General features: G+C 45.8%; 2 protein-coding genes across 2 annotated transcripts in view; one reads left to right on the forward strand and one right to left on the reverse strand.

The window, feature by feature from the left end:
* Positions 1-6368, forward strand: part of ROCK2 (Rho associated coiled-coil containing protein kinase 2) — a 161783-nt gene extending 155415 nt beyond the window's left edge. The window contains exons 33-34 of the mRNA XM_023619529.2: positions 1607-1699; positions 2960-6368. Of these exons, the coding sequence (XP_023475297.1) occupies positions 1607-1691 (85 nt within the window). The 3' untranslated portion in view covers positions 1692-1699; positions 2960-6368. The remainder of the gene's footprint in view (positions 1-1606; positions 1700-2959) is intronic.
* A 939-nt stretch (positions 6369-7307) lies between these two features.
* Positions 7308-23490, reverse strand: SLC66A3 (solute carrier family 66 member 3). Its single transcript, XM_001502263.6, has 7 exons — positions 23207-23490; positions 19056-19138; positions 18914-18983; positions 16324-16381; positions 12735-12855; positions 10601-10642; positions 7308-8592 (listed from the first exon to the last, which is right to left on the reverse strand). Exons 1-7 carry the CDS (start codon positions 23347-23349, stop codon positions 8501-8503), a joined length of 609 nt encoding a protein of 202 aa, XP_001502313.3. The 5' UTR covers positions 23350-23490; the 3' UTR covers positions 7308-8500.
* Positions 23491-24337: the final 847 nt, after the last annotated feature.

Consider the following 24337-nt stretch of genomic DNA (forward strand, 5'->3'; position numbering starts at 1 on the left):
AGGTGACTGACTGGAAAGTGCTGAGGGCAAGGTTTAAGGGAAGTCCCCTGATGCACTGCGCTAATAGCACAGCTGTTAGACTTTTCAAGTTGGAGATCGCGACACAGGCACACGCTTCGCACACACTTCTGGGGTTTTGGAAGGATATGAAATGCAGACTTTTCATAAAGTGTGCTAAAATTGGGGCTTGGATATTCAGGAAGGCCTACTGATCTGTTACCCCTGCAGCAGAGTTGAGACCATAGCTAAAAGTTACTTTATCTGTAAGCCTAGAAAAATGAGTATATACCAGGCTGTGATACATGTTAAGTGAATAAATAATTATATCTAAGTTTGTGTGTTCTCTCAAATATTGTTCTGTATTTGGCACATTTTTAAATAATTTGAGTTGGTTTACTTTGTTTTTCTTTTTTTGGTGAGGAAGATTGGCCCTAAGCTAACATCTGTTGCCAATCCTCCTCTTTTTGCTTGAGGAAGATTGTCCCTGAGCTAACATCTGTGCCAGTCTTCCTCTATTTTGTATGTGGGACGCTGCTACAACATGGCCTGATGAGCAGTGTGTAGGTCCGTGCCTGGGATCCGAACCTGCAGAGCCACGAACTTAACCACTACACCATTAGGCTGGCCCCATTTACTTTTAAATTAGGGTAATCATCCATCAACATACTCTGTTAGTGATTCTCAAAGTCAACCAGCTGCATCAGAATTTATCTTGGGGTTTTTTATTTAAAAATTAAACTACTAGCCCCTCCCCCACCCCTACAGTCCAATGATATCAGAATCTCTTGGGATGTAGCCTGGGAATATGCATTTAAATAGCCTTGGGTAAATCATATACACTAAAGTTGAAGAACTACTAACAGTGATCACAGATGAGACTTTGGGGACCAGATGAGTTCCTCGGCACAAGTTTACTCATGAACATCACAGTTACAAATAATGAAACAGTTACTCCTATTTTTTAAAATATGATGGTTGCAGTAGTAGGTTATTGGATTAGATTAGAAAGAAAAGACCACATATACCCCTGCTCGAAGTTCAGTTTATTTAGCCAAGATAAGTTGTTAATGCTGCTTATATATTTGTGGTCTTTCCCTTGTCCAGTTTTTCATGGAGAACGTAACTGTTGGTGACCTATTGAGCAAGTAGGATCCTGCTGGAATTGAGAAAACTGCATTCTTAATATTATTCCTTTTTATACTAGGGCTTATGGTACTACTCTGGAAAAATCCAAACACTTTTATGCAGAGAACGTTGACAGATGTTGAGCTTTCATAGTTCTCAGATCAAACTGTGCGTCAGGATGGTTAGCTCTTATCTGGGCTTGGTGGGGAGAAGATCGTGTCTTATCCTCATACGTTATCTCTGTGTTCATTTCTCTGGTATTCTGGAAAGCATGCCTGGCCACAATGATTATATGCATTTATATGTAAAGAGAAAGAAGATTTCCTTGTGTGCTTCCATCTTAATTTTAATCGTGTTATAGATGAAGGGAAAGTTAAAATACTTAGAGCGCATTTGAAGTGTGATTTCTAGATCATAGCATATCGAACTGCCATTTCTAAAGAGTGTTAGAGTGTGTAAATTTGCAAACCTCCTATTGCAGATTGCTTGATTTGGCATTTAAAGACTGGGATTGGTCATTTGATGATATTGATGGTGATGATGATGGAGATGTTTTTGATTTCTGAAGAAATGGGTAAATCAAAAATGAAAAATGAGTTATTTTAGTACTTCCAAGTAGCGCATGTGGTTTGCAGTTGGGTTTTCCTTGTTTTTGACTAGTTTTGAAATTGTATTAAGTTGTTTTTAATAGTATATATTTGAAAAGTAGTTTTCAGAAAAGTTTCTAACTGAAATTTCCATGTTAAGTCTAAAAGTGAAATGCTATGTTCAGATTCTTTATTGGCTATATATTTTCAATACAGTTGGAATTATAATATTTTATCTTAGGAATGAAACATGTAGAAATAACAAAAGGAGCTAATTCTGGTACTTTCTGTTCATTCCAAAGAAGCCATGTTCAGAGAAGTAAAATTTACAATGTTTTCAAGTTCCTACAACTGTATTAGTTTGTGAACATAGCATGGGATTCTTTTCTCCCTCCATCCCTCTCTGCTTCCTCCTCTTTCCTTCTTTCTAACTTGTAAGAATTGAAGCTGTAAAAACTTTATAAGTCAGTAAGTGCTGTGAAATAGCTATTTCCGATTTGGCTTTCTTTGTGATGCTGTGAAATGTTTGCTTTTTGAGAATTTAATGTTTCTCTTGCTGAAGAATGCTAATAATGTGAAAGTTCCTTTGCTTTTAGAAAATGTGAAATAGTTCAGTTAATAGTGGTTAAAGGACATTTAAATGAAAATGGAACCTCATGAGTTAAACCTTTGACGTGGAATGGATTAAAAGAAATAATGTCTATCTTAACCTAACTAATAAGCATGTTGCAAAACATACACTTAAATCATGTGATATTGGGATCTGTTTATAACCAGGATTTACAGAGTATTTTTACGTATATTTACTAGAACAATGCGTTTGTTCCCATTTCATAGATTTTTAAAAATGTGGCTAAGGGTCAAACAGTCAAGTCAAACCTGGTCCGTAAGGCCACTGTTCTTTCAGCTGTATGGGGCAGCTACCAGTTGAACCCCAAGTCACGCTTACATTCACATGAGTTTTCCAGTGACATATTGTCTAACCCTAATAGCCAGTGCATATTAAAACTTGTGTGTCATGTTTGTAGCCAATATGGGAAAATATGAGAAAGATTGTAATTGCATGAACCGAAAAATAAGACAGGTAATACAGTAAATATGTTTTATGCATGATTTAGGTGTTAAAAGTAGAGTAGTTGGAAGACTATATAGTTTAATGATATAAATGGAATGCCTTTTCAAAGAATTTAACAGTCTCTTAAATTATTTCATTGTATCAACTTACTTTATTTTTCCCTTCTTTCCAGCTAACTGCCTTCTATGAATGCAGTCATTATTCAAGGTGATCATATTCTTCCAGTTAAAACAAGACTGAAATATGATGGCCCAAAATTTATGAAAAAGCTGTATTTTCCTGAGAGACTGATACACACACACACACACACACACACACACACACACACACATACATATATTTGTTCCCTTTATTCCTGCAATATAAATTATAAATCTTGGAGAGATTTTCTGGGCTCCTTTGGAACAGCAAGTTGAACCAACAGTGATTGGCTGATAGAGTAAGAATATCATATGCAACTCTTCCAAACTCGTTCCATAAAGCTCTCTTGGCAGTCACTCACACTACATTGCACAAAAGGATCGAGAAGAGTTAAAGAAATCATCTTTTCAGCTTCAACAGAGAGATTTCACCAGCACATTTACCAGAAAGAATCTGGGAATGGATTCCACTACAGTGATATAGACTGCGTCTTTAAGAAGTGACCATTATACTGTGTGTGCATGTGTATATATATACACACATACACACACACACACACACAAATATATAGTACTGTAATACTGCAAGAGGGTTTTTTTAAACTTCCCACTTTATTTTTTTACACACATTAACCAGATATCATTACTTACTGCAGTTGCAACTATGCACTTGTATAAAGCCATAACGTTGGAGTTTATCATCACTCATTTGTGTACCTGGTGGAAGCTGCATGTTTGCGTTTAAGCAATTACTGTAACAATGAGTTTGAAGTTAATTATGTCGATTTCCTAATGCTTCATAATAGGCAACTTTACCCATTTTGAATGCCTTAATTTAATTTTTTTCAAAGTCTCAACCCTGTTCTGCATTTTAAAAAAAAGAAGAGGTGTTTACCAGCTCTTAGGATGCAAATTTGCTTTGCAGAAGAAAATTAGTGCGCTATTTTTACACATAATAGTTATCAATGTCAGCCTATTTTGATTGTATAACAATTTTTTTTAAGTATTGGTGATAGAAACAATAATGGATAGTATTGGAAGTAATATATCTTTTATGTGTATCTATTACTCATCCAACCCTTTTACAGACCTCAGTATTAGTGTGCGACTCTGAAGCGTTTTCTTTGCTTTGAATTTGCTGGCTAGCCTAGATGTGTTTTTATTTCTGGTAAAGACATTTGTGACTATTTTTACATTTTTTCACACTCAAGATTCAAAAATTATCTCAAATACAAAGAAAACTAAAGACATACTGTAGATATATTTTAAATATTTAAATGTGATCCCTTAAACACATGACTGTGTATGGCAATATTTCAGTATTGGGTTTAGAAAACTGGTGACTGGGAAGAAGTGGCCTCAAAGGCACTTACCTTGATTTTTATTTTTTAAATGCTATTATAGTTACAGTTTATGCAGGACTATTCCTGCTATATTTCCCATTATCCCAGAAAAATGTATGTTTTATACTGCTTCAGTTATGTATCAATGATAAGCATTGAGTAAGAAAAATTATGCAGTCTTTTATCAGTCTCTGTATACATAGACAGAGTTTGGTGTGATATTGAAATACATCATTAATATTTCAATGAAGGAAGTAGACCTTTTTCATTGATTCCCTCTGGGGTCAGTGTAGAGATATTTAAAGAGTTAGGTCCCCAGTTATAGATACTCTTGTGGAAATTGAAGAGTGGCTATGGCCTGCTGATGTACTGAAAGTGACTCTTGTTCTTACATTAGCCAATCTGCACTCTTCCATGCTGTCTGTGCTAAAACTAGATATGCATGCCATTTCCCTTGCAGATATGTTCTGCATTTCTGGTTTGGGGGCACAGCTGTTTTTTTTTTTAAGATTAAAAAATGAAAAATATATAAAATTTATATAGAATAAATATTTCCATTCATTAGACTTGTTAAAAGGAGACTGAATTAATATTTTATATAAAGATTTTGTTACACTATGGGAGGTTCTATCATATTATCTGAATTGGAGAGTATATATATATATTTTTAATAAACTTTATTAAGGTGAAATAATTTGAAGTTTACATATGAGTAATTGAAATATTTGAGTAAAAATGGCAAAACTTTAAATTTTGAATGCTGTATATATTAGAGAATATGGAGAATCATGGTGTGATGCAACTATACAAGGAAAATTAATGTGAAGTTTTTTTGGGGGAAAAAAGATATTCTGAGGGGTGAAAAAAGTCTCTCCCATGGAGATTCTTCACATTATATGGTTTGACTTAAGGGTTTATAAGGTTGTTTGTCCGACTAATGGAAATTGCGCTTAATAAAAAATTCTGACCTTGGGTAAGAATTTGCTTTTTACCCTGTTGCCGGTTTCATGTACATACATGAGTGCATGTACCTCTCCAAATGTTCTCTTCCCAACCCTCATTAAATATGAAGTTGACTTGGCTTAACAACCTGATTTTGTGCCAGCTTCTCTTTTTCTTGAGCTCCAAAGCTTCCAAGATAAAAATAAGACCACAAGTTGCTTATTTCCTCACACCTGATTTCTCCTAGAGCCATAAATACCTCCTGTTGAGAACTAAGAAGTAGTGAATGCTGGGATTTTCTTAGTTGGATTTTTTGACTTTTTTTTTGTAGGGATAGCGAGACAGAAGTAGAAGGAAAACTGGTGCCGGTATTACTTTTAAAACTTAATGTATAGTGAATTTTTGAAAAGTATTAAAGAACATGCTATCTAGAAGCAAGATTTAAAGAAAATATATCTGAAAGTTTAAAATGCTCTAGCTAACTAAAGAATAACTATACCGATAAATCTAAAATAAAGGTTAGTGTTTTTCAAACTAACCTATGCTCAATTTCGTGACACGAACCTGGCTCTGAAGGATCCCTTTATACCAGCTCATCTGCAGGTCCTCAAGAAGAAGCACTCTAGCTGCCGAACCACAATGTAAGAAGCTATGCTGCTGTCACTAATCTAGGATTCTGGTGGTAAAACAGAGGAACTTAGACACTATATTACTTTATTGAAACATGCTTTAAATAACATGTTTAAAATCTGATGAGAGCAAGTCACGTCTGAGTTTCTCAGTCTGTGTCGACACTGCTACTGACTTACCTCTCCTCCCCTGGAATAAGGCTTCATTTTTCCCTGTGTTGTGAAGATACCAGAGTTGATTTGTAAAGCACTTTGAAGATAAGCACTGTATGACAGTGCTGAATATTATGCTTGGGGGCCTCTCCTTGATTCCCTTCCCCATAATAATGAGTTTTGTTTGGAATTGTAATAAGTTATGAACTGCATGGTTTAGATAATCATAAATACTTGATCATCTGTCCCCTTTGAACAAAAATCATACCCCTCTGATTTTTCTTTTTTTAATTTTGTTGCATCTTTGTAGTAATGTAATTGTATTTTATGCCTGCTTTTTATATTAAAATTAAATAAAAGAAATTAAGACATAAGCATTTTCATACTTTTCCTGTGAAATAGTCCTGGAATGCTGCAAACTTTTAAAATTACCCCCAAAATCTGCCTTCCCTAAAAGATGGATATAGCAGACAAGTCATAACTAAGGTTATAGACTTGGGAATCTTCAGCCCTATCGTTTAGGCCATGGAGAAATACAAAACAATTTCAACCAGGAGTCTGTCTCGGATTTGACTTAGGTATTTTAAGGGGCAAGCAAACCTAACAATTTCATCTGAGTGTAAAGGATACGGAAAAGAGGCAGGGTGCCTGTTTTGTCAGGAATAGTGTGCTGACAGGTGGTTTTCTAGAAAGCATTTCTTTGGTAATCAATGGGTTCTCTGCTAGGATACTTACTGGCCATCTGACCTGGGACAGGTTATTCGCTTTGAGCCTCAGTGTTTTCACCTGTAAAATGGAGATTTTTTTATTTATAGGATTGTTGTGGGATTAAATATAATAATATGTTAGTATATCTGGAATAGCTCAAGTGTTTGTTCCCTTCTCTCCCAAAGGGAAAAAACGGAGAACTCTTCACCTAAGTATATTCTTAAAGGATTTGTTTAAAGCAATGATAAAATACTAATTAAAGAAGTATATTTAAATAAAATACTTGTTGGCCTAAAAGTCACATAATTTGTATTTATGCTCATGGTCAGATTATAGTTGTGCAGCACATAATGATGTTTAGGTCCCTGACGGACTGCATGTATAACAGTGGTCCCATAAGATTAGAACTTTATAGCCTGTGTGTCGTAGGCTCTACCATCTAGGTCTGTGTAAATACGCTCTATGATGTTCACACAACAACAAAATCACCTAATGACGCATTTCTCAGAACGTACCCGACGTGATGCCACAGGTGACTGCATAATTGTATATGGGAAGAAATTCACTTGGATATGTTTTTAAATGACGACTATGACTCTAAAAACTACAGAATGAATGATTTATTATTTACTTTTAGATATGTTTCTCCTCCTACTGGTCTCAAGTAGTAGTTCTAAAAGGATTAACCACGGCTTATATTTTAAAAACTGCACTTATAGAACTTAAAACTAATCACATTAAAACAACTGACAGTTTCAAGACTCAGCAGAGTTCAGATTTTACATAGGAAACTAAAACATTTTCTAATAAACATCATTTACTTCATATAACAGAAGAATGGCATTCAATTATAAGGGGAAAGAGAGTTTTTAAATGTTAGGGTTTATAAACTTATAGGAAAATACAGTGTACAATAATCTTAACATCACGTCTAGAATATCATACTGTAATGAGAAAATCCACAAGAACTTGGCAGATCCCAGCCATACCCTTTACGGCATATGTTTTCAATAGACAAAACCTGGTCAAGGTCAGCTGTATTGTGTACCAAATTCCAATAATTGTATAGATGTGGCCCTTTAAAAAATGGCAGCATTGTGCTTGAATCAGAAAGTTCATTGGGATTACCTTGTCACAAGTAGAGATTGCAGCAAATAGCACCTTTTGGTAGGAGTTAAAGGCACAGTATGAAGCTAAAGGACTACTTTGGTCTATGAACTCAAGCCAGTTACAATTTTGCTTGCCTTGCTATCTTTGCTATATATAGCCCAAGGAGGTATTATACTGTATTATGATACAAAAGGCCATTCTGTTATATCTGTTACAATTAAACATTAGTCCCAGAAAGTAAGCCCTAGTAATTTAATATAATTCTATTTCTGACTTGGAGCAAAATCCCACTCTATCCGTGTTCGTTTGTGCTGTGGAGAGGATTTATTTCTTAAAAGATTCTGAAAGCTGAAAAATAGATGTGGTTAACTCTTGAGAGAGAACTTAATCAAGATGTTACGTAAGGGTCAAAGCCGTCTCCTCACACCGTGCTCCCTGGACGGTGTGCATCAATCCCGAGCCTTCTCAAAGCTGCAGCTGGCTGAGCCCTGCCTTAACCTGACGCGGTGGGGGAAGCGGAGGGAAAGGGACGTTTCTGAATATGTGTTCAAGTGGTTCTTTCAAGTCTAAAACACCTTTGACTTCAAAGTTTCTGAAACAGTCGACTATAAAAGACCTTGATTTAGCCATGAGCTGTTTCCCCTTTAGTTATTTGAAATCCACTTCGTGTGTAGGAATCATGGATCCATCATTCAGCCTTTACATCGGTCTTCTGGTAGCGAAGTACTGTAGCCGTTACCCATATGTTTAAAGTCATCATGATCACAAAACGTGTAAGAACTGAAATCAGTCAAAAAGAAAGAAAAAGTATATTAAAAAATACCGTTTTCACATTATAAGACAAAATCACCTCCTGCTCTAAGTTGGAGCCTAAATAAAGATTCTCCAAAAATTAAATTCAGAACTATGGATCATGAGAACTTTTGAACAACTTTGACTCCAACATTTCTGGAAAAATGATCTTCCTATCATGACTACTTTTGGCCACTTGGCCTGACTCCATGAATAGTCATTTATCGTGTTAAATGCTGAATTTGGAGGAATCTGGCTCTGGCTGATAAGAAATATTGGGACTTTTTAAAACACCTTTACTCATTTTTTAAAGTTTTGGGGAGGTAGTGTCTCAGAACATTGCAGGTTACACAAAGGTAGTGTAGTGCACTCTCCTGAGATAATCCTGAAAAACTGGCCCAAATGTCGAAGCATGTTTTATATAGAGGTAACCATGGAATTGTGGCTCTTTGTTAAAAAAGAGAAAAAAGTAACTTTAACAGTGACTTTAATGAACGTTCTCCTGATAAATAAGGTTTATAAAATTTAATGTATCTTTGTAAAACACTTGTAAGATTATTAGCTAAACTGTTCTTAAAAGGTTATCCCCAGCTATACTGGTAACTTTCAGGAATAGCTGTCACCTTGGATAAAAACAAATCACATTTAGAACATTCTCAAACTTTTAAGCTTAATTCTTAAAATGTAGGTTTATCTTGTTGTTTAATTGTGGTTCGACTATTCTTTCCCTGAAGAGAATTCAGGTCCTGTGGAGAAGACTCAAGCCTGTCTCCTTTCTCTTTCCCCACCTGACCCAAGATTATGCTTTGACCAGAACACTTTTTTTTCCCTTTTTTTGTGAGGAAGATTGGCCCTAAACTAACATCTGTTGCCAGTCTTCCTCTATTTTATGTGGGACACTGCCACAGCATGGCTTGATAAGCAGGGCTAGGTCTATACCCAAGATCTGAACTTGCAAACACCAGGCTGCCTCTGAAGCAGAGTGTGCAAACTTAACCACTACACCACCGGGCTGGCCCCTGACCAGAACACTTTTGACCCTTCTCTCAGCTGATAGAAAATATTTAAGTCAAAGATAAAACCTCCAGGAAGGGATTAACAAATGCATCCCTCTGTTCCTTAGCAATAGTTCTCAAATAATAATTAGCTTATTTAAAGAGTCTGTGCACCAGGGACATATGTGTAGTCTTCATAAAATAGGTGACACCATCTGTTTTAATCATTTTCCACAAATTTATATGCTCGATTTGAGAGCTGAAAACGCAGCCTAAGCAATGACTGAATTCTCTTGAGGTTAACCCAAGTATTTTCTCCTTCATCACAGTAGCTCTTTTAAAAAAAACAGAACAAGGACATGGAGTCAAATGATTATGTCACTCTCCTGGCTGTAAAAGCCTTCCTGCTGCTTATGGGCAATTCGCAGAGGCTCTGGACCCTTTGGCCACTGCCAGCTCCTCCCCTCCTCTCGTTAGACTCACTCCCCATGCTCTCCGCCCCGCCCCCAACCCTACTGGTCCTGTCTGGTGGCCAAGCCGTGCATCTCTTTGCTCATGACCTTCACACATGCTGCTCCTTCCAACAGTGTCTTCCCCTCCTTCTCCAGATCTCACTCTTGTTCAAATTCATCTTCCCAGCTCCCTCAGGTTGTCCTGTTAGGTGCACATCCTGTCCTACTCTTTCAAAACACATTTCACAATATTTTTCAATAGTTAATTGGTGATTACTTCACTGTCCATTTCCACTGCTGGAGTGGAAGCTCCACAAAGATAGGAGTCTCCTGTCTTGTGCAGATTCTATCCCAGGTACTACAAGAGGTAGGTGCTTAACACTATAGATGGTGACTGACAAAGACCAGGAATAGACTGTTGCTGGCCTCTAAGTTTATAATCCACTGGAGCCAAATCGATCTCTTAAACCCTGAGACACTTTACAAACAAACGAGGTGCAAATAGCACAAAACTCAAAAAGAAAGTGGACAGAAAAATATTTTGCTTACTTGTAAGATCATTGGTAGTCATTAGAGTTGTTATTATTCTTGCTGGAAAAGAAAATGTTCAGCAATAAATAACTTGCTTCTCAAACATTTTGTATTTAGCTATTGTCTTTCCATTTTAAATACAGCAATATATGCTAACTTTTCTTGAGAGATTTTGGTGGTACAGAATACTAAATAGGACTGTGTTCCATAAAACATCTAAAATCCAGCCAGGCGTCCGAGCCCGGTGGTTTTGAAGCTGCTCATAAGAGCAGGAGCAGTTCCGAGAAGGTACCTCAGTGCTGCCCAGGGGAGCGAGGGCAGCCCGAGCGCCTCTCCCCGCTGTGCGAACCCACAACTACTTGTGAAAACCTCATTTACATATTGAGCTTCTGGTAAGGTTTCATTTAAAGAAAGCCTCCCAGTAACTAAAAACAATGTTTTTAAAGCACTGAACTCTACCCCCTTACTTTCTAGATGTTTTACAGATAAAGGAAACAGGCCCAGAAGAGGGTACGATTTTCTTAAGGGTCCGGCTAGAAGTGTTTAGTTTAATGCGTTTTTCTGGTCAAGCACTTCACTTAGTAAACACTTTAGGAATTGCGGGCGACAGTTCAAAGTAACCCATGCAAAACGTGAATCTGAAGTTACAGGAGACCACTGTCTGCAACTCAAGGCGTGCCCCCTTCCTGACCCACGCCACCCCACACGGAGCTCTCCCTCTACCTAACACGTCTGCGTGAGGCATACACTGACACGGTGGCTTTGAAAGGTCTTACCTTCTAACTAAACTAAGCTCTGAAAGACAGGGACCGAATCTTATCAAATGTTTTGTGGCCAATTTTGATTACCCAAGGATTTACACAAAGACGCTATGTGAATAGTTGTTGATTAAATCAGCAATTTAAAGGGAAGAGATGGGTCTTAAGTAGATGGAGGGGAGACTCCAACCCATTAGGAAGATGGCCAACACAGAGGATTCTCGAGCAAACTCTTTTAATACTTTAAAGAATTTTAATAAATGCTACCCGGTAGTACCCGTCTCCAGGTGAACTAGACAATAGTAACCAAAGGAAATCAGATTAAGTGCTAAAATGCACATTCCACTCATTTCTAAGTCAATGTTGAAGTTGTTAGCCTCATCTATCAAAAAGGGAAGCTGGGTTTAAAACCAGTTCCTTTTTTCCCATAAATTTATAGTCCTTAGTTCATTTATCATGCAGTCAACAAATATTTAAGTACTTGCTAAGCACAGAGTGCCACGCAAAATCGATGGAGATGTAACACACGGCCTCTGCAGTTACAAACTCCCAAGGGTTCCCAAAAGAAACGCCATGAGCAACACTTGAAAGACGAAAATACCGAAGATAAGATTAGGGAGCTAACAAGTAATATATCTAATCAGCAATTTCAGAAATCATATATATATATATATATATATGATTATAACACTCCAACATTTTAAAGCTAAAAATAAAACTCAAGAAGTCTTCATTTTAACTAACTTTGGACATAAAGACCTCTACCAGCAACCATGGATGGAGAAATTGGTCCTTTAAGATATAGAAGAAACAGGAAGTATAATTCAAATATCTAAAACTAGTAATTCTAATGTGATAACTCTGAATTTTTAAAATATTTCTACCTAACTAAAGCATAGATGTATTTTAGGCAGTTCCTGCAAGAATCCAAATGAACAGCGGAAATTCTAAAGTTGAGACCAAATAATATGGCTCCAAAAAAACTCCATTGCTGCAAACTATATTCATTCTCAAAAGCCAATGTATAATTTTCATCTCTTTAACCTGTTACATTATAAAGATTCAAATTTTTACAACAAGTTAGTGGATTCAACATAATCAACTTCTTGATGCTTTTCAAAGAACAAGACTGTTAATATTAGGCCAGATTTTGGGGAAAAGTGTGCTTTCACTCTTTTTTAGCCACTGGAATACAGGTCTTGCAGAAAAGGTATAGTCGTCTGCATTAAATCAGCCTTGTATATAGGGATGCCCTGGGAGGTCTATCTGAACAGCTCTTTGCAAAGGTTTAAAGCTCAAGGGACTATGACACTTGGACACCAAGTGAACGCACTCTTCTGGGCAGACCTCTGCTGCTGACCAAGGACACCCCGCCATCAGAGCCTTGTTCTTACTCGCACAGGTGTATGAAGCGAGGCTGCAAGTCAGAGCACTCATGACGCCCGAGTCCTTGGTCTTCCACAGGTCCTGGAGCTGAGCAAACTTACTGGCCGCACTGATGAAAGTACATAAATTCTGTTGGCAGATGAAACATGAGAAAGTTGGGAGTCCCTTAGTTAAAACAACAAAGAGCATGAGATACTGAAAGCACTTTTGAAGCCAAATCTTCAGGTCAAGTAGTAACCAATTTGTACAAGTCAAAACCAAAGTCTAGGGAAAAAGAAGGCAAGATGGAGGCATTTATTTATAACCCACCAATTCTGCTGTTCAGTGTGTGACTAACGGGCTGCAGCCGGCTTGAAGTTGAGACTAAGAAAGAGTCACGGCATGACCACCAAGGCTTATCTATCCCCAGCTGCCAACAAAAAAGAGGGAGAAGGATACGGATACTATGTTGTTTTAGAGAGAACCTGGGGGAAAACCATGCTGCTTTGAACTGACAGACTCATAAAGCAGCAGGCTGTGGGCCATCAGCTCTGAATTTCCGGCTATTCAGAGTCCACACGGTGATGCCCTCAGCTCCTCCGCTCCCTGCGAGGTAAGAGACCTTCATGCCAGTTAGCCCGCTGCACCGGACAGGGCCCTCCACACTGAGCGGGGCCCATCAGCAGAAACACCCACGTCAGCTGCGGGTTGAGGAGGGGCCAAAGGGAGGCAAGGGGGAAGCCAGAGACCGGCCAGCAGGCTACTGGCACATCCAGGTTTGCCGCAGGGAGGTGGAAACAGAAGGGGCGAGAAGTGTGCAGATTCTGGATATAGTCTGAAGGTAAACTTGTGGGATTTGTGAGGAATTGGCTGTGGGATGTGAGAAAAAGGGAAGTCAAGGGTGATTCCAAGCGCCACTGTTTCTGGCCTTCACGGGTAGAAGAATGGAGTAGACGCTGTGAGTTGAGATAGAAAAAGCTGCAGGAGCAGGTTTGCTGGAAGAGAGGGGCAGGGCAGGAGACCAGAAACTCAAGTGTTGGCCACGTGAAGCTGGAGACGCTTATGAGGCAGGGAGGGGTAGCGTGGAGCCGCTCACTGGATATACACAGAGGGTGCTGGAGGCTGGGGCCTCTGTCACTGAAGTCAGGGACATGAGAAGGGGCAGGCAGAGACACTAGGAAGGATCAGGTGGAAGGGGCAGCAGGGGCGAGGTGTCCTGGAGCCAAGTGAGCAAAGTGATCCAAGGAGGAATCCTGATCTAGGCATCAGACGCTCCAGAGCTGCTGAGATGCGGAAGGAGAACCGAGCTGTCTTGAGCAAGATGAACACAGCTAGTGTCCTTGACAGGAGTAGCTCATTTATCTTCTGTCTCCCCAGAAGGAAAGCTCCACCAGGGGAGAGCTTGATTTCTGCTCACTCCCCAGTACCTGGAACCGTGCTGGCACGTACGTGGTCGTCACTCAATAAATCCTTAACGACAATGCAGTGGCAAATGTAATGACAAAGGGGAACACGAGATGACATGGGGGGAGCGAAGGGGTAACCTTAAGGAAAAATAAGGTAAGATAAGGAAAAATGGAGAAGATAACAGCAGGGTGTGTTCCTAGGCAGAGGAGGTGAGCAAGCACCACGGTCAGGCCTGTGGTGGGATCCAAAGACAGGAGCTGGGCGCAGACGGCTTGGAGGACTGACCCCAAGTATAAACCAAGTGTAAAGACTGGTGAGGAAAAAGGCTTTTGTGCAATCCGGGCGACGGAGGAGGGAGGCAGGCAGAGGAAGACAGCATCTGAGACCCAGCCAGGACACAGGATCAGCAGGGGCTGGCGAGGAGTTGGGTCAGGGCTGAGGGAGCGGAGGGAGGGGTGGGTCAGGAAGTCTGCACACGCGGATTTATGCCGGGCCCTGTTCACACCTGTCGGGGGCAAGGATCACGTTCGGGTGACCCAGTGCTAAACAGATGACCCCTCAATGCCTGCTACTCCACCAGGCACGTCTTCCAGGAGACAATGCCACCTTAGAGTCGTGAAGTAGTTCTCGTTTGGGACATAAGCAAGGCCTGGACAACCTTACACATATTCAACTGCAGGTTATTAGGGTTTCCGTGACACAGGACTGGAAAGGAGAACTGGTGCCTACAGCATTGTGGAGATCATTTTTAAATACTTTACTCCTATCTTTTTGTGACTAAACTCTGAGTATGCGAATTATCAGTTTATCTAATCTTCTGTGGAAACGATTTGTCAGTCTGAAGTGGTAGCTGCTTTTGAAAGCAACAGAACTGTAAACCTTCCACAACTTGGGTTTCTCACGAATTCAAACAGCTCTCCTCCCCTCCTGGACCCTAGGGCTTCTGCCCTGTGTGAGCTGTAAAGCCCGCGCTTTCTCCTCCCTGCAGCCCCATGACCCTCAAGCCACCACCTCATCCCCACGGCCCCCAGGGCCCGCCATGGAGTGGGCACCCGGGAAACACTTGTTGTAGACAGCGACAGCACAGAGCCTGGCATGCCGCTCGTGCCTGAGGAGGGAAAAAGGAAGCCCTCTTCTCTGAGCTGTGCGAGCAGCAGTGTGTGGTTAGAACAGAGCATTCACTGAGGAGGGCACAGAAGCAACAAAAGGCTGCAGCCCTTGAGCTTAGGCCCCATTCCTGACAAGCCTGTACCACCGTATCCCCGGGATGACGTTCTTGGGGCTGGAGGCGCACTGCTGCATTGTGACAGCCCAGTCACCCAGCCACAACTGCACCAACCTGACCAGCGGCAGCGGCGACGCAGATCCTGGAGATGACTTATTTGTAGGGTGGCCAGAGTTAGCACCCAAAAATACTGGACACTCAGTTAAATTGGAATTTCAGATCAGCAACAAATAAGTTTTTAGAATGCCCCGTTGCAATATTTGAGACATACTTATACTAAAAAATCATTCAGCATTAATACGGCAACCCTAGTTATTTGCTCTCCATACGTCAGAAGGTGGAAACACGACAGAGTCAAGTCCACTTTCCAAGAAAGGGTCACAGACAAGATGCTGGGGGAAGGCGGCGGCGAAACTCCTGAGTCTAGGTGTGGCGGGCAGTGACTTGTGACCACCAATTAGTTCTGCTCCTTTTCCCGCTGGGTGGAAGCGTTCACTTCAGTCAGCTTGGAGAGAAGACCTGTGCGCAAGGCTTCCTGACCCGCTCTCAGAACCCTGTTCTCACAGCCCTTAACCAAGGAAGGACAAAAGGATAGGGCTTACCCTTCTCCACGGAGGAGAAAACATGTTGGGGGTCAGAGTTACACAAATACTGGGTATGTGGCCAACATGTAATTATTAAACTGATAAGAGGCTCTTTAACTTATGCTCAGTTCTTTATTCTCCTACTACCTACCTCGCCCATCTGGATCTCTTCGGCCCCAAAAAAAGGAAGTAAAAAAAATTCTGCCACACATTTAAATGAGAATAATGTCTTTTAGTATTTGGACAGCACTGCGCTTTCAGCCCGTTATCCTCTGGTACAGCTGAAAAATCAGCAGGTTCAACACATGGTCTATACGTTCTTCGCAGGGCAGGTGGCAGGGAGAGGAGAGAGGACAGACCCCTGCTGTTTCACACACTTTCTTTACCGGGAGCGATACTTACTATGGCCACATCTATGATCCACTTCTGCAGGGTGAGGAGGAACCACGACGTCACCAATCTTACCAAGGGCTGAGGAAGACAGCAGCGGCTCGGCTGGCAGCTCCACCACCCTCCCTGCCCCGTACCCATGGAAACAAACCAGGACCACAGAGTTACACACGTAAGCCAAGTGCGGAAGTGGGAACGGCTTTGCTAGAACCTCTCAGACTTGGAAAAGACAAAAACAGTTCAAGTGAACACCTGCTGGGCGTCCAAAAGAACAGAAGCAGATCATGGAAGAAAGTTACAAAGAACCCTGCGTTCGTGGGCTATTCTAGCACTGGGAACATGCCAGATGACTTTAACTGCCCGCTTCATTCCTGACTGTGCGGACATCTCCAACGTAATGTCATCAGTGAAGCGCTTCAAAGAGAAGTCTGACATTATAAAGTAGGCTTGTTCTGCAAAACAGTTGTCCCCGAAACTGTTTAGTGATTTCCTCCTTTCCCACTAACTCCATTGTGAAAATGATCCAGTGGGGTGAGCAACGCAGGAGGAGGAGGAATGCTATTTGATTTTCGTCAAGCTCAGTGACGCTGCAGGAATCGAGAGCCCAGGGAGAGGAACTGAAGCTAACACAGGAGAGGCAGTGGGCAGGCCAGTGAGGGGACGGCCAGGAGCCTCTGCTGTGACCTTGGGCAAGCCACTTCCCTTCTCTCCACCTTGGTTTGCATATCTGCAAAATGGACTTAACATTTCTTGCCTTACCTACCTCCTCAATGCCTAGTGGCACACGGTGGGGACCCAACAGATTGCTGTGCCTATAATGAATAACATTATTGAAATGAAGGGGCTGGAACAGATAATGCCCTGTGCTAAAAATCAGTGGGACTACTAGCACCCTGGTCAGCACCAGAAAGGCAGCCTGAAGCCAGGTGGATGAAATCTTGTTTTTAAAACACTCTAATTTAATTGTTTAAACTAACTTTGGTGGTATTTTTTGCCCAATTTTGCACCATTGCGCCTCATTCCATTCATTCTGAATATACATTTTATAAAACTTGAGCAGTAGTAGCAGCTACCGAGATCCTAGAGATAACTTTCTTGTAAGGCTGCCAGAATTTAGCCAATAAAAATACAGGGCACTCAGTTAAATCTGAATTTCAGATCAATAGCAAATACTTTGTTAGCATAAGTATGTCTCATGCAATATTTGGGGCATACTTATGCTAAAAAACTTCACTGCTAATATGGCAGACCTACTTATGTGCTCTCCACACGTCACAATTGGTGGGAGGAGCCTGTAAACATCTTGCAAACACTACAGAGCTGCCATCAGCACACAAACAGCTATGTGAATAATTTACCAGACCGTCAGCTCCCAGATTTCCTAATCCACAGCCTCGCTATTTGCACAAAGATTTGTTGCATTTTATTTAAAAAGTAAATCACACAATGCTTTTCTCTTCAAAGTAGTCTGTTTTCAAAAATCTTTAACCTGCTGGGACTACCCTTGAAGTGCTAAGGGGCAGTAGAGCGGTGCAATCCTCTCTTTGCAGAGGGAAACTGAGTCAGGGGGCTTACAACTCAGTCAGGACTCGGTCCACACCCAGCTCCATCTGCAGACACGCTCCTAGTAAAACAGTGGTGAGGTCCCTGCCGCGTCCCCAGCTCGGCCTGCGCCCCTGTACGTTGGTTCTCGAAACAGCCCTAAAAGGTAGGCGTTACTATCCCACTCCACAGACGGGGCAACTGCAGCTTAGACAGCTTGTGGCATGCGCCTGAGGCTACCCCAGTGCTGCCCACCACTCCGTGCCCACATCCTCGCCACGCTCAGGGCAGACGGGGCCTCCACCCTGAAGACGCTGACATAAACAGCTCAGATCTTTTCACAGATGTGGCAGGCTTAACTGCTGTTCACAGGCTTTCCTGGCCTTTCAAGCAGTGTGAAGTTCAACAGAATAACTGAGTATTTACAAAGAGCTGAAATGAAAGCCTGGCCCGCCTTTGAGGAAGCCATGTGAGTGGGGGCACGTCTGTGTGGTGAGCAGGCCCCCATGGAGACCCTCCTAATGTCATGACTAGGGGCATGGTTCTCACTTTGAACAAGCAAACATGAGTCCACACCTGCCCACTAACGGGCAGTATGCTGATGTGGGAGCCAGCTGACGAGGGGTGTTAGCGGCACTGTGTTACATGCCAGACATTCTCTTTATTATGACTTCAAATACTTTGGGGACATTTTCAGGGAAGGAAGAAATGTCTCCCTTCCCTTAAAGAATAAAGCTGGACGGTGTTGCTCTTAGCAGGGGTGCTTCTGTAGCTTGGCCTGCTCAGCACTGGGGTACCAGTTCACATCCCACTTGGCCTGTCGCACACCACGGGGCGCCCTGGTCATGGCGGGAAGGCCACAGGGCAGGAACCCTTCTAGAGCATCTCTGGGCTGTGGAGATACATTCGCTCACATGGAGTCTCGCATTTGGGATTCCTTTGTAGTTTAACGAAAAGAACATCCTTCGGGTAAAGGACCGTGCTTAATAATTCATACTATTAGCCAATACCACCCTTGTCTCTGAGTCCCATCTCTGGTTCTCAGATGCTGAAAGGATACAGGGCGATGTAGGGAGCCGCCCGTCTCACGTCCCCGTTGAAATGGAAGATGCAGAGCAGCAGGATGAGATCTGAAAGGGAAAGGCTCCCGGTGAGAGGCAGGAGGGCCGCAGGGCCCCCGGCGGGCAGGGAGGGGCGGTTACCTTGTAGGATGAGAATGGGGTACTCCAGGTAGGTCAGCAGCGGGTACTCGTAGTAACACTGGTACCGGAGAAACACCAGGAACCTGCGGAGAGGGAGGGCACCCCTGAGCTCCGAGCTCGAGCTGGACTCTGCGGACACAGCACGGAGGCCCCGCCGCACCCAAGAGCACAGGATCGTTTGCAAAACCCAAGAAATGGTGGATGAAGCCTGCAAATGTCAGGGAGGGCAATTCAGAACAAAAAGGATGTTAATGTCATAATCTCCATGATTTTTGGAGCATCCAGTACTGTGGGTGCTGGGCACAATTTACACGGTCGCTGTCAAGTCCCTCAGGATGGTCACTTAATTTTTACAGAAGGAAATGGCCGATCGGGATCAGAAGAGATCGGGTCTGCCTGTCCCCAAAGCTGGGCTCTTGCGTGGCCCAGGTGGCCCCCTCAGGTGACACATAAGAAGCTGTGGAGGCCAAGACAGACATCCAAGGGGGCCGGAGAGCCATCCGTAGGGGGGTGGGGGGTGCAGGCAGGGCTTCTAAGAGGCGGGCGTGTTTGGGCACCGCGGTGAGCTGAGGAGGCCGTGACACCGCCTGGGTGATCTGTGTGGCCGTCCAGCGTGCTGCCCGGTCAAGGGGAGGGCAGTGGAGAAAGGCACGAAGACCAATCCTCAGCTCCTTTAAGAAAACTTGAGCTCTGGAGAGACTGGGGAAGGGGGGCAGGGTAGGAAAGACCCCAGAGCCCCTCCCCTTTTCAGGAGAACAGGCCCAAGCTTCCTGCCTTCCCAGCTCCTATCTGCCAGTCAGCTCCCCTCGGAACCTAAATCCCCCACTGTCCCCTCAGAGTCTGTCCCTGACCCATTGCCCAGGCTGTGAGGCTCCCTCAGTCTGCAAGTCCGGCCACAGGGACTGGAAGGAAGGACTCGGAAGAGGCCAGAGCCTCCACTTTCATCTGGATTTGGTGGCTCATTTCCTCAGCTCGGAAGGGTTGTCGACAAAGCAGACAGCAGGCTGGGGAGCCCGGGCCCCATCCGTTTCTCAGCTGTACAGTTTCTGTGCAGTTCTCAGCTGAGCAGGGGGTGGCGGGGAGGGTCACAGGACGGGAGCAGGGAGCCCAGTGTCACCCTGAGCACGTGGGGCTCCCAGGCCTGGGCCTCCCCTGGTCAGCCCCTTCGTGACCAGCAGCTCTTCCCAGGAACCCCACAGCCTGGCAGGCTCTCTGGGGGCTTTGCAGTCCGTGGTCTCATGGCTTCAGGGGACGAGCAGATGCTCCGGTCGGCCCCTGCCCCCTGCGCGGTCTCCCTTCTTGCCGGGCCTCCAGAGCAGCACCTTCCGGTCACCTCCAAGGGAGAGCCCAGGGGCTGGGGCAGGGGCGGCATCCCCCTACTGCAGGGCAGGGTGGCAGCCAGCCTGGCCGGGCACAACAGGCTGCAGAGCAGCAGTGCTGAAGGAATGAGCAGGAGAGATTCAGGGGGAAAGGCTCCCGGGTCTTTACCCCACACACACACTGAACGAGGGGACACCTCCCATAATACAGCTGGAGACCTTGGGGACAGGCGGAGGCCCTGGACCAGCCGAGCTGAGAGCACCGTCAGGGGTCATCCGCACTGGCCTCCATACTTTACAGACCACTGGGGAAACAGGCCCCTCACTGCCCCCATGGCTATATGAAAGGCAGAAATAAGAATGGACTTTTTTTTTAAATTGTGAAAACTGAAACACACAGACACAATGCAGAGGAAATCGTCTAGCAAACCCACTGCGCGGCCCCAGCACTCACGCAGGACACTGCTCCATGCAGGCTCATCTACCCTCTGCTCTGCTGATGTGGGCACACGGTTCTCACCCTGCACACCTCAGGACACAGGTCTCAAAGACTGGCATTTTCCTGCCACTTCACACCAACCCAAATTAAAAATCATTTCCTGGTATCATTAAGATATAGTTCATGCTCCAATCGACCCATTCTCTCAAAAATAGGGTTTTAGAGTTCGTCTGCTCAGATCAGGATCCAAAGAGGGTCCACGCCATCCATGTGGTTGTTCTGGCTCTTACTTCCCAGGGGATGAAGGGGCCCTCTGACAGTGACGGCCTGGGGGTTCTTTCTGCTGGAACTCTGGCTGCTACCCTGCCTGCCCGTGCCCGACCCTGGTCTGGGCGGGAGCCTGGGAGATAGGCAGGCGTGGCCCACCAGGGATGAGTCAGGCCTGCACTGCCCCCAGCTCTAGGGCCATCTCTCCACACACCTGGCCCCAGCTGGCCCTCACCAGGGAGGGCAGGGGCAAGGAGCAGGGAGGAGGGTAGGGTGCTTGCCAACCTTTCCCCCACCCACAGGATGCAGATGAGATGAGAAAGCATCAAAATCCAGTGCATGTGGCAGCCAGGGCGGGGCAGGCCTCAGGATGGAGAGAGCCAGGATCCTGGTCAGCACCCAGGAGACAGCCCTGCTGCGGCCTGGGCGCTTGGTGAGTTCCTTCACCTCCCTGGCCTCAGGTCCCACTGTTGGGGATAACAGAGATATCTACCTCCCTGGGCTGTTGAGAGGATTGAGTCAAATAAGGCTAAAAACACACTGTGTCAACACACACACGTGCCCATGAAACAACACCACTGATAAACTGCTGCCGGAGGTGGAGATAATCCGCATAGGAATCCAGTGGGAGCCCCTGATCACTTCCAGCTGGGCTTCTGCAGAGGGTGCCACTGGGCCGCCTAGACACAGCCCGGCCTGATTACAGCAGTCTGCGAGCCTCATCCTACCCTCCCATGGAGGCTGAGGGGCAGGGGCCCAGCCTATGGCCAGCCTCTGCCTGAATGGTCATCACTGCAGGACCCTTAGCACCGCCCCCCCATCTTCAGGCTCTCCTTCCCAGGGGAGCCACATTCCACTGCCAGAGGGCTGTTTTTTCAAAAATAAGCAGTTACACAAGATGACAGCTGACCCTAGATTAAGGCGGAGCCCTCACCCTCTTTATCACTGGCCTGCAGAGGAGTCGCAGGGTGTGGCAGGCCGCCCACTCCGAAGGTGTCTATCTGTCTTCTATTCACCCTGCAGGCGGCCAGCCTCATCTTCCCCCCCTCAGGGACCGAGGCCCCTCTCCCTGGCCTTCCACATCTTCCCGGACATGTCCTCTGCCCGCTCATCCCCTTCTCAACCCGAACAATCACTGTGGCCACTTCCAGCCAGTGTCCCCCAAACCGGGGCCCCCTTCCTACTGTCCAGTCCCCGCCATCCAGCCTGGGGCCCCCGTGTTTCAGGGTCATTCACAAACGCGTGAGAGGTCACACACCCTCCGGTAGGCCGACGCGCCTGGGTCAGGACCCCGCAGGACAGGGGCCGGGCTCGGGGGCGGCGCAGCCTCAGCCGCGAGGTGTCTCCTCTCTGCCTCCCTCTCCCACGGCTTCTTTCCAGCCTGGGATCTCGGGGTCAGCCAACCGAGCTGCCCCTCCAGGAAGAGCCTCTGCCCGGGGATAACGCGGAGGGGGGGACCCCGGGCTGGCGAGGAGCAAAGCGGGGAGGACCGGCCTAGCCAGGGGCCCGGGGCTAGACTGCTGGGTTTCACGTGCCGTGTTTTCCCGCGAATTCGAGTCTTCTCGACCAAAAGTTTTACCGCCCTGCGTTTCGCGTGTAGGTCTTCAAATACTGAATCAGGGCACCCACTCGGGATCTCTGACGGATAAACCCGCTCCTGGACAGTCTCGGCCATCTCTGCCTGAGTCCGGCCCAGCTCTCCAGCATCGATTCGCGTGCCCTGCTCCTCTCCCTCCAAAGAGCTCTCCTTTCTCCGAATCCCTCCCCTATCCTCTCCCTCCACAAGCGGAACTTTTAAAAGCCAGAAGATCCTTAGAATAATCCAACCCGTCATTTTGCAGGTGAAGAAACCGAGGCCCGAGAAAGGCGGTGCTGGTGGGTTTAGGGATGTACGTGAGCGAGCCTCCAGGTGCAAACGACCTGCTCAAACCAGATGGCACCAACGGGCGGAGTGACGGTGTCGCGGGGTGCAGGTTTTCCCAGCTGAGCGAACAGCCGGGGGAAGTGCCCCTCCCGGCCGCCCGGCGCCCTCGGCTCCGCTTCCCCCGCCCCCTGCTTGGCCAGAGCCGACGCTCCCCGGGCTCCCAGCGCCCCCGGCCGCGGAGGAGAGGGAGGAAGGGCCTTACCCGGCCAGCTCCAGCAGCAGGCTCGGCAGGCTGATGCCCCGCGCGCTGCGCGCCGCCAGCACGGCGAAGATCTGCGGCAGCTTCAGCGCGGCGCACGCGCCCAGGGTGCTCCAGTTGCAGACGGCCAGCAGCGCCGCCCACATGGCGCCGGCGGACCGGGCGCGGGCGCGGGGCTCGGAGGGTCGGGTCGCAGCTCCAAGAGCAGCCGTCGACACGGGGCCGCCCGGCTCGCCGAGTCCTTCCGCCTTCCCCGCCCGCGGGCCCTGCCCTCCCGGCCCCCGCCCATGCCCGGGCCCGCCCCGCCGGTCCGCCCTTTCGGGGCCCGCCTCTCCCTCCTCTCGCATCCGCCCCGCCGGGTCCGCCCTGTGGGGGCCCGCCCTTCCCTCCTCCCCCATCCGCCTCCCCGGGGCCCGCCCTGTCGGAGTCCTGCTCTGCCCCCTCCCGCCCCGCCCCGCCTTGCTCCGACGCCTCCCCGGGACCGCCCCCTCCCCCGACCACGCGTCAGCCTTGCCCTTTGCCAGTTGTACCCGGTGCTCATTCACTTTTCCATGTTAAACCGACTCGCGCAGTTCTGAGCCGGCGGGAGACCCCCCCAGACAGTCCTGCTTTCCCAGGGGTTGGGTGGGCAGAGACTGAACCCTAGCGGGGCAAACGGGAACCCCTCGCGGGAGATGGACCGTTTTGTTGGGATGGTTCACTCCCTAAAAGTGTTTTTGTTTTTCTCACTGAGCATTTCAGAGATTAAAACTTGTAACAACCCACCTTCGTTTACACAGGGGGAAAACAGCCCTCGCCGCAGTCACTGGGGGGCCAGGACCCCCCTCCCCCAGGGTGGTTTTAGTTCCTGCCCTTTCCTCCAGCTGAGAGCGGGGACGCTGCTCCCCAACCCGGGAAGCTTCCTTCCTGGGGGCTTGTGCCTTAGCGCTGGAGGCCCCCGCAGGCCTTGCACTTCAGCACTTGGGAGTGAACGTTTTTTCTTAAGGAGGTAAAATAGATTTCTGTTGATAAAAGAAGGCAATTTAGACGTGGCACAAAATGAGGGGGGTGGGGTGCATTCTCCAAGTTCTCGAAATCGCATAGGTATTGAGTCAAGGTTATGAAGCAGAAAAACTCAGAAAAAGGGAATTCCAG

Source organism: Equus caballus, chromosome 15 (assembly GCF_041296265.1).
Source record: "Equus caballus isolate H_3958 breed thoroughbred chromosome 15, TB-T2T, whole genome shotgun sequence".
NCBI classification, from domain to species: domain Eukaryota; kingdom Metazoa; phylum Chordata; class Mammalia; order Perissodactyla; family Equidae; genus Equus; species Equus caballus.